Source organism: Spea bombifrons, chromosome 2 (genome assembly GCF_027358695.1).
Source record: "Spea bombifrons isolate aSpeBom1 chromosome 2, aSpeBom1.2.pri, whole genome shotgun sequence".
NCBI lineage: Eukaryota > Metazoa > Chordata > Amphibia > Anura > Pelobatidae > Spea > Spea bombifrons.
Genome location: NC_071088.1, coordinates 121,057,312 through 121,068,269, shown reverse-complemented (window position 1 = coordinate 121,068,269; position 10,958 = coordinate 121,057,312). Strand labels below are relative to the sequence as shown.

The following is a 10,958-nucleotide window of genomic DNA, read 5'->3' as shown; positions in this document are numbered from 1 at the left end:
TACTCACAATGATTTTCAGAGAGTAGGGTGCAGGCTTGCCGCTATCATAATGCCTCTACAGGAAAAGGCGTCAGGTGCTCCAAGCTCAGACTTCCATTGGAAACCTACAGGAGCTTTCTCTTCCAAGGCCTCCAACGCCTCCAAAGCTACACTGTGATGGTGATCAATGTGGCCACCAACACAGACCTCTTCCAAAGTGCACCATTGTGGTCTGAACAGCACCTGAAGCTACAGGTGAGATTATCCTGGAGCCCAATAGAAAATGAATTATCGCTAGTGGACAGATACGTTCTGTGCACCAAATTCACCCAATCTCCACAGCACTGCAATTTTAGGGACTAAGAGCACTAGGGAAAGCTTGCCTGGGGAGCCATTACTGGTAAAGCTGGCTCCGGTATGGCCATATCTAAGTTATAATGTATACATACACATGCCTTCTTATAGGACAAATGCTAAATCTTATCCCTAAAAGAGACACCCTCCGCCAATAATTATTGTGATTACAGACAAAAGCCAGTTGAACATCTTGTAACTGTTAGCAAAGCATCTGTTTGGTTAATTACTAACGTTAAGAAGTGACTCAGTAAATAGACCGTGTCAAGGCATTGAATTTATGTCACTACAAAATATTGTAGGTTAAACTGGATTAGAAAATCCACATTTAGGTGTTAAATATCCTGCAAATGCAGGCACACAGTTCAAGTAATACAACTTGTTACAGAAACAATATTTTTATTATATAAAATATGGCTTTCAATACAAAACTGTTTAAGATTTATTTAGCTGCCTTGCTCTTGCTCTTGGGACTGAAAAACGAGGATATGTTTTTCATGCCACTTTTGTCCACTTTAGCCAGTGATTTCTGTGCTGCTGTCATCTTGCTGTTGGGCTGTAAATGTAAAAATGCAAAGGAATTAAAAGATATATAAAATTAGATATATTTGGGCATCAATACTAAAAATAAAACATGTTAAAGATTGCTATCGGGTATACGGTCTGTGCATTTAAAAAGTGGCTTGATATAGTTCAGAGAAAGGGAAACAGTAGCATACATCTAATTATTCCTAATAGTGCCGTCTTTTCTTCTAACGGGGCCCGGGTCAAAGTCTTTTATTTGGGCGCATTCAAAGATCTTACACATCTGAGAGGGGAATACACACTGATGTGGTCACAAACGTATCCCAATTTAAACTAGGCAGACACTTTTAGCTAAATTTTATTTTTACTAAAAGGTAATTTTTTCTGAGATATAATACATACACACATATCATATATACACACACACATACAAGGTACACATTGAATGCATGCACACAAATATGTTGAAATTATATTACACAAATCAGCCCTGGCACTTTTAGTCATTGTGTGATAAAAGATATACGATGCTCATAGAATTTTTCTGTCATCGCCCAATGGTCAGGGTGGGCCTGGTAGCACTGGCAGGGTTACGCGTTCATAGATTTGTTACAGTTAGTAGCTGAAGCGGATATTAAGCTATAGCTGAAGCTGAACAGTTTGCCGTTTTATGGAGTGGCAGAGGAGAGGCGCAGGAAGCTTGCATCTAATTTATCATCCACTGGCCTCATCAGGGTCTTCTTATAATTGAGCAAATATGGTAATAGAGGGCTAGAAGAAAACTCGCCAATGATATTTAGTAGCAACAAGTATTTAGAATAAGCAAAGGAACGTTTACAACGAAAAAAGCATTACTAAGCGGCAGTAAGAAGACAGATTGCACCAAGCATTCATTGTATACATTATACAGATAGCTCAAGCGCCATATAACCAGCGTTGCATACAATAGCACTGCTTAAGGTCAGAAATTCAATTATCCCTCTTGCGCGCAAAAAGTTTAAAAGGAAGATGTAAATCAAAGGGAAAATGGTCACAAAAAGCCAAAAGGTAAATGGTTAAATGCAGTTGGAAAAAAAGCCCCACCTTTTTGTGTTTGCTGTCTGAATTAAACTTTGTGTAGTCCTCCTCTGCTTCCACGGGTAAGTCAGAAAATTTTCTTTTCTGCAATATCACAATGAGCTCAGTCAGTCACTACTCCAACACTGATGTGGACCCAGCTTTTTTTTAAAAGATTAGTAGCAGAGCTGCTCGGCATGTAGACAGGGACACGAAAGCAGAGATGGTAGGGAGACATTCAGAGCGTGAGAGCATGAAAATGAAAGACAACGAATTTCGTTTCTAAATGTAAAAGGAAAGAAAAGGAATCGGCAGGAAACTATTTGTTTTTCGAAAACGAATGGACCAAAAAGAAAGTAAAAAATTTGGGCAAGCTTACAACTATTCTGAATGTGTCTACAGAAGTCTACTACCTCATTTGTATCAAATAAAAATTCTAATATCTTTCTCATCAAACTATTGATTCAGGGTGCATTTTAATTCAAATAGCATAACGTAAATTCATCCTGAATGTGTCCGTACGAAGCAAGCCAACCACCATTAAGCGGTTAGTAATTTGCAGTGATCTGCAACCATATTGCACAGGAAAGGCGTTAGTCTGTTGATTGAAAATGTATTAAGGATTATGCAGACAACTGCGCACACTAGTGCAGCAAAGCATTTCGTTTACCTTTGAAGAAGGTTCTTGAGCTGGGCTCGATGGTTCGGGTAGTCTGTTTTTGAAGATAAAAAAAAATTATAATAATCCCCTGAAACTGATTTCTGGGTGTTACCAATAGCTGAAAAAAGACTAGCTGACCTTTTAAATCAAACTGGATAGTTACTATAAATAAAACAAATTGATGCATGAACAAGTTTGATTTTTACAAACAATGACACAAGTCTCTATGCTGTGCTGCTGGTAGATAGAACTTTTATTTCTCATTTCCCAACTCAAGAAACCTGGTACGTATAAAATATCCATGTAACTTACTGAGGTAATTTACTGAATTGAAAAAAGGATATTTTTGAGAAGGGGCCTTTTTTTATTTTATGAAACCAGGTAAGTACCTATTAGAAGAGTCTTAAGGGCTCAGTAGATTTTTTTCAAGGACAAAATTTTAGGTGACTTTCTAGACTTTTTGAATGCAGATATGTAATGGCGTCTTTCACAAAAGTGGTTTTCTTCAAATTTCTCTAACCTATATTGCACCACTCCACAGACACGAGTTCCAAGAGAATAGACTCTTAAAATAATAAAATAAAAATAGCATTCTCAGGATAAACTTACTCTAAGAATTTTGACAGTTCTTCTTTAAGATCAACTGGCAAGTATTCCGATATCAGCCCATGGGCGTAACAAGTATAATCTTCTAAATGACAGAAAGTAGGAGAAAAGAAATTTAGACCAAGTGAAGAAACAGAAATATGTTTTTTTTTTAATCAGCTTTACAATGCATTTGCCTACAATTGTGAGGGTCTGGGTCCAATTATTCTTATCATAGACAAAGTATTTTAATTACACCAAATTTGTGCACGTTTTATGGAAATTGGAAGTAGTATACTTGACAAGGTTCTGCGTATCAGTCACTAACTGGTTAATTAAATTCATTCAAATGTGTTTTGTCTTCACATAAATGAAACATTGTACATACTGTACAATAGCTATATATCAGCAGCTGTCAAATGATAACATACCATTCTATAAACATTACTTAAAATTAAATGTGTCAATAACATAAATAAATACATAAATGGCAGTTGTTATTAGGCATACTTGCCTTCTTTAACATCTGATTCTTGCTTAGTCCGAATAAAATTAGCAGACTGTACACCGGCTCCGACACAAATTTCACTGCTTTTTAGGACCTTAACAGTCTGATCAACCTGCAAAAAATTTTTGAACATTATGTTTGACTTTTGAATGCAATTGTATTTCAGCCCTACGCTTAAGTAACACTCATTTGTGTATAACGGTCTGAAACTGAAAAAAGCATCTAGCCAAACACAACATATATTAACACAAATCCTTACGAATGATTTAGTAAGAATACTCTTCAAAGCTGATGTAATGAGAAATGAAAAACCCACACAACGTCTCCAATAAAATACGTTACCTTCTTCTTTAACCATGCCAGTGTTTTTTCTTTGCTGTACTTATAAAATTTCTTGCTGCTAATTTCTGGTATTTAGTGGAGAGGAAGAAACATGGAATCGTTAGTTATGTAAACTGCACATTAAAAAATGAATACAAACATTGGTTTCAATTAACTGGAGTAATAAACAGAACCAAGAGCAGCAAACACTTCAACCCAGAACCATAAGCAGTCATTTCTCTTCACATAAATTATTCATTCTTTTATACAGGGCTAGAATATTCCACAGTGCCGTACAATGAAAAGATTAGAACTATAAATAACATCCGTGCAAACTACAGAATATGCGGAGGAGATAAAGATACCAGAACAGCCATAAGGCATAAATATTCTACATTGTGGCCCGTTTGCCAGCTTCTTATAAGAACTACAAAGATGATCTACGCATTTGTGTTATGCTGATTAACGTTGTACTCGGAGTGGTTACATTAGGTGTAGGCGAGTATCTGCTATGAAACTAATCTCTTATTATTCTTGATTATGTGTAATTGGCAGATATTCTTTCCATCCCCTTTTAATCTAAAATGAACAAGAAAAAAACTATTTACACTGTACCTTTCTCTTCTGTCACGTGATGTATGGATTCAGCTACCCGAGGACATTCCAGTAACATATTGCATGAGGGAAATTCCTCGTCTACCACAATCTGTTCCAATGGCTGAAACTTCTCTTGCTACCATAAAAAGGTAAAAATTGATATTCTCACTGTACAGAGCTGCGGAATATGAGGGTGCCATACAAATCAACATAAAATACTAAAATAATTGTGGATACAAAATGCATGAATTATACTAAAAAGAAAAATGCTTTGATACAATGTGTAATTTTCTTCCGGAAAATTACAGATGCTAATTACATCAGTGGCACCCATGGATGGGCAATAGCTTTTAAAGTGTGATTTAACAAAAAAACAAAACAAAAAGATTTTCGTAAACAGTATTTACCAAGGATGACGTTTAGCTCTTACACAGTAGCTACCATTTTTCTTATTACTACAATGTTAAAAAAACAAAAAGCAAACACGTTTTTCTCCTTGCACCTTAAAATAGTGTTGTATACAGTAATGCAGGTAAGACTTGACAAAAACTAGGTTTTATTTCTTTTTGCTTCAATAAAAGTGTTATCTGCAGACCTAGAGTCTACCATCATTGTCAGGCATGTGATATTTTGGATGTCTCTCCCTGCACAAACACAACACTGAAGTGATGCAGGACTTCATTGGCAATGCCAATGAAGTCCTGCATGTCCTTGAAATAATTCCTCCGTGTTCCCCACAATGCAGTAAGAGTGTGTGTGTGTAATTTTTATATATATATTATATAACATACACACACACACTGATCAGCCATACAATTATGACCACCTGCCTAAAGTTGAAGGTGTGCTGTGATATCTGGCACCAAGATGTTAGCAGCAGATCCTTTTAAGTTAAGTTGTGAGGCGAGGCCTCCACAGATGCATCCTGGTGCCAAGTGTTCTCCAGGTAAGCAACATTCATCAGACCAGGCCACCTTCTTCCATGTTGCTTTCAGCAGTGCACAGGGGTGAGCATGGGCACTCTGACTGGTCTGTGGCACGGCCTTCGCCCCCCCCCTCCACATGCATCAATGAGCCTAGGCCACCCATGACTTAGGAACACCCACAAGAGCTGCAGTTTTGGAGATACTCTGACCCTACCCATCGTCTAGCCATCACAGTTTTGTCCTGGTCAAAGTCACTTGGATCCTGACGCTTCCCAATTTTTCTTCTTTGAAGTTGAAATGTTCACTTGCTGCCTAATATATCCCCCCACTGACGGGTACCATGATGAGATAACCACTGTTATTCCCTTCACCTGTCAGTGGTCATAATGCCATGTCTGATCAGTGTATGTGTATCTATAAACTATATCAATTCTCAAGCCCTGCATTTGTAATCTGTGACAAATCTCTGGCTCTGATGAGACTAACCTTGAAAAATATTGTGCAAAAATAGCCATGTAAACATTGTGTGGAATATCTGAATTGCATACCTCTCTGTAGGCTTTAATCAAATAGTACAGCACCAAGAACAGGGGATCCATTGGAGTGGCATACAAAAGTCTTCCGTCTACAAATAGAAATCATAATATAATAAAATATTAACCGGTGCATCGAGATCTTCACATTTATATGACTTATACAATAATATGCCATGAAACACCACTGTAATAGAAATCTAAATGAATGCTTTTAACAAGACGCCAAGTTATAAAAGAGGTTGGTGAGGCACTAGTTGCTGTGGTCTTATTTCCTTGTTTGTTTAAAGATATCAACTATTTGAAAGATTGCTAGTTAAGGACTGAAGGGTCTGTTCCCACATCACCTTGGAAAATTATTGTCAATTAAACCTACAGAAGCATTTTAAAGATTATACTGTATGTTTGTAACATGTTTATGGTTACAGACAAAGTTATTTGTCTGTAACATAGACTGTAGTTATTTATCTTCAAACATATGAAAAATACCTGCTAAATTTAGAGTTTAGAAATATGCAGTTTTCATGATTTTTTTCTGCAAGTTATAGGGCAACAAGTACCATATTGCTAAGTATCATATGGTTATTTCAAAACATTACCGTATTTGCTCGAATATAAGAGTTTTTTCGCCCCCAGAGCAAATGCCCTGAAATGGATCCTCCTCTCTGGTAGCTGGTGGACATCTGCATGATGCGTGCAGACAACTTCCGTTGCTGCCCGGCACTTCTGCGGGGCTTCTATGAGGGAGTGATGGCGTGACATGACCTTCATAGAAGCCCTGGTGGAAGAGCACAGGGGCAAGTCTAGGGATTCATCGGTAAGTTGGGGGGGGAAGGCATATAGGGGGTATAAGGCATATCTGGGTATCAGATGTGCATAACTGGGGGGGGCAGGTTGGCAAATAAAAGGAAATAAAAACAAGAAATGCATTTTTCACAATCATAGTTTCATTAAATATACATTTTTTTACATGTTAATATTTACTAGTAAAACCTTTTTTCCTATAGGGTAGTCTTACATTCAGGCTTTTCATTTTTTTCTAAATTAATATTCAAATTTTGAGGGGGTTGTCTTATAATTGAGCAAATACGGTATTTTTTCCAAACTATATATTGTTAAAAACTAGACACCCCAGGGTATTTCAAATGGTAGTATTTAAACTCGTTCCATGCATACTCCTACGTCCAAAATTTGTCAAAGAAGTCAAAAAAGAAACATATTAAATGATGAAAGATTAAGGATTCTAATGTCACTATATATTGCGTAAACCTCAAAAATAAACTGTAGACGTTTGCTAGTCTTAAAATAATGAGCAATTATTTTTAATGCTGTGAAAAATTCATAGCATTTGTGGCCTGGGGATACAGTTTACCAAAAAGTGACTCAAATTCACATTAACGTGTTCACAAATAAAGTCAATGTAAAGCTGACATTTGATACACTTATCTTCCACAATGGTTTTTATTCTCAAGCTATACATACATACATAATATGACAAAATTAGATTTTTCCCTAACCCCTTCCTATATGCGGACCAACACATTCGGAACATTATGCTTCATTGTAATAAAAACATCTAGAAAGCAGCTGAAAATGCAAACCGCGTACCTTGTTGAACTGTCTGCCCTACGAACCAAGAACGGTACTCTTCATGAAAAGCTTTCAATTCACAGATCTGTTCGCCAGAGTTAATAAACAGGAACAAAACTCCTTTTTCTAGAATGGAAAAAATTATACATCATTCTGTTCAAGAGAGGTATGACCTTCTTTTAAAATTATAGAAATACATAACACAATAATTAGTGACAGATAAAACAAAATCTATACTTTATAATGTAGGTGCCACCGCTGAACAATGACACCTATAACGTACCTGTAGATGGACTGCGTAGTTTTACAAATAAGGTCTTATTTGTTGGCTTTTGAGCGCTTTCATTAAGGATGTCTGGAAATAGACAACATTGAATTATTTTCAGGAATCATGTACCATACTTGGCAGGTGTAATTAAGCTTATCCTAGGAGCGTGACATGTATTAGAAATCAATCCAGACAGACGTTACATGCTTACACCTTTGGGGAACCAAAGAGAAGAACAACTGTGTTGTTATTAAACTAGGACTGAGCTGTACATTCCTATGACTGCTAAGACATAGCCACAAACCGCACAATATTTTATTCTATACCAAATACTAATACATAACACCCTTATGTTTTGTGAATGTGTTTGGGGCAGTTAACAGTCCCAATTTTTTTCCCTTATAAATGTTGATCCTTGGCTCAGGCAGCCCTGCAGAATGCATACACATTTTCCAAGACTAATTTAAGTATGATGTACAGACGGCCATCATAGCGAAGTCAGCACAAAGAAACTAACTCTCCTGCAAATTCCATCTTCAGTGAACAGCCCTCTGTGTCTTCTAAGTAGTGCCATTTTATTATTTTATACAATCATAGTTATAACACACCATTATTTGCTTTGTGTGCTACATTTGTAGGGGAGGGTGGGCAATTTCTAACCCAGGGGCAACACCAAACTCTGGCCCAACCATGCTACCCACAATTCAGTCCTACCACATATACATATGTTAAGGCCCAAGAAGCACATTAAATATGCAAAGTAACGCATGGGCCAGCAAATACTGCCAACCAGCTCCTGCGTTGCTTCCAGCAGGCAATGAGTGGCGCACAATTGTGACCACAGAGAAGGTATTGTGCTGCAGCTTTTATTTTAAGAAAAACGCTTTGGACCTGCCCTTTTTAACTTTAATTAGTGATATTACGGAAGGTCTTCATGGTATGGTATGTCTTTTTGCAGATGATACAAAGGTCTGCAACAGGGTAGACATCCTTGGTCGATCAAGCTAAATGATTTAAGTACATTAGAAGAATGGTGTGGGAACTGTAGTTTAATGTTGATAAATGTAAAATAATGCACTTGGGATGTAATAATCCCATTGAGGCACTGGTCTGTCAGTGACAACCTAAGAGAGGGATTTGGTAATATTTTTTTCTGAGGACTTGAAGGTAAGCAGGCAAGGCAATAAAGAATCACAAAAAGCAAGCAGGATGCTGGGTTGTATAGTGAGAGGAGGTTCTGTCACTTTACAGATTGCCTAGAGTATTGTGTACAATTCTGGAGAACCAGAAAGATAGAGAATTTGGAGAATATAAAAAATTCTCAGTAAAGTCTAAGAGAACTCAATATGTATGTATAGCTTGGAAGGAAGAAGAGAAAGAAGGCATGATAAAAACAAATAGAGAATTTAAAAAGTACAGAATAGAGGTTTATTTCTGAAGACAAGTTTAGATGTAATTGAGGGAACTTTTACATCACTGAGAAGGTGATCCATTAATGGAACAGCCTCCCATCAGAAGTAGTAGAGGCTAATACAATGACGGAAGCTAAACATGCATTGGACAGGCAAAAAGCTATCCCGAATCTAAGACAAGATCAAGGTGTTGCATTAGAGAAAAAAGGGGCAGACTTGATGGGCCACATCCGCTCTTAAATTATATCTTAATATTTATGCAGACAAGTGTCCCTAGCAAGAGCACAAGTAAGCACTTATTCACTAAATGGAGTTGGCAGCGAGTAGGGGCTTCTTCAGCAGTATGGGCTGTATAATCCATTACTCAATGTGTAAGGAGACAAAATCTGGCTCATTTACCAATATATTACACAGAGCCATCCACACTTTTTATTCTCCAGAACCCTCCCTTTAGTGAATAGACCTTAATAGACATAACATTGCACATTACACTCCTGTTTTCTGAGAGGTGTTCCCTACAAATGCACCCTCAGATTCCCGTTATGTTTAGGAGCTCAATTCGTGACACAAAATAAAGTAATGATCCTAATAAAGACCCAAAAACCAAGTGTTACTGAAATGTGATCCCTAGCACCGCTGAGACAAGCTATGCCCTACTTTATAACATTACGGAACTATCTTGGCCAGCTTGTGAGGAGTGAAATCGCTCACAATTAATACAAGAAACTTTATCAACTTTGTTACATTGGTTTGACGTTTGTCTGAAACCGAAAGCCACTTATAGCTATCTGGCCGGGTAAAGCATTACCTGGGGCCACCAGCACCCACTGGTCACTCCGCACCGCCCCGGACCTCTTCTTCCTGGAGAGCATGGCGTCTATACCGGACTAACGTCAAACCACCAATTCGCCTCACACACAGCCTCGCTGTCTTCCCCAAACGAGATAGAACCTTGGCGCTCATCTGGGCTGCGCCTACCAGCAGAGGAGGGATACACTCTTTTAGAACAAATTCATACCCAGCCTACCCAAAACATTAAGACATATGACAAGACGAATGGGTTGAATCAACGTTTTAAATCGTTTCCTAATGAAGTCGGCGTGTATTTGAGGAGGTGAGGTTTCCGTAGCAGGCTCTTGTGATATATGCAGTCCCTCTCCCCCCACTCTTTAGTGTTGAGATGGTAGAACCCGCTCTGTGTAACATTGTTGCAGGAAGCGATTTCCGGACTGTTTCCTGTTACCACGTGAGGTGCTGGTGTATAAACACACACGCGAGGGTCTGCTTTACGGCTAATGTCATAATAATACATAGCAGAGTATATGTTTTGTCAGATAGGAATCGGTGGTAGATTTAATAAGTAAACGAAGATCAAATTTTACAATAAGAAAATAAAATAAACACTTCTGAGCTTTAAATGTTTGGAAGCTTAAGATGAGACTTGCTGAAGCACCTTTGTCCTACTGGTGGGAAAATGGTCATATTCACTTCAGGACCATCTTGTTCCCAATCACTACTAGCAAGCTATTAACTAGTGTTTTTTTAACCATCTCATGAAAAGCTAAAAGTTAAGAATACTTAAAAGTTTCTTAACATGACATTTTGTAAATCAGTATTTGCATATTTTGATATTTTTTATTGCA

At 37.6% G+C, this 10,958-nt stretch overlaps 1 protein-coding gene across 1 annotated transcript; it reads right to left on the bottom strand.

Annotated features, from left to right (window-relative positions):
* Positions 1-712: 712 nt before the first annotated feature.
* Positions 713-10,281, bottom strand: RNASEH2B (ribonuclease H2 subunit B). The gene is made up of 11 exons (XM_053456314.1): positions 10,124-10,281; positions 7,919-7,990; positions 7,654-7,761; positions 6,061-6,137; positions 4,605-4,722; positions 4,011-4,075; positions 3,675-3,780; positions 3,185-3,266; positions 2,585-2,627; positions 1,942-2,019; positions 713-889 (listed from the first exon to the last, which is right to left on the bottom strand). The coding sequence occupies exons 1-11, from the start codon at positions 10,185-10,187 to the stop codon at positions 776-778; spliced, it is 927 nt and encodes a 308-aa protein (XP_053312289.1). The 5' UTR covers positions 10,188-10,281; the 3' UTR covers positions 713-775.
* Between the last annotated feature and the right edge of the window lie 677 nt (positions 10,282-10,958).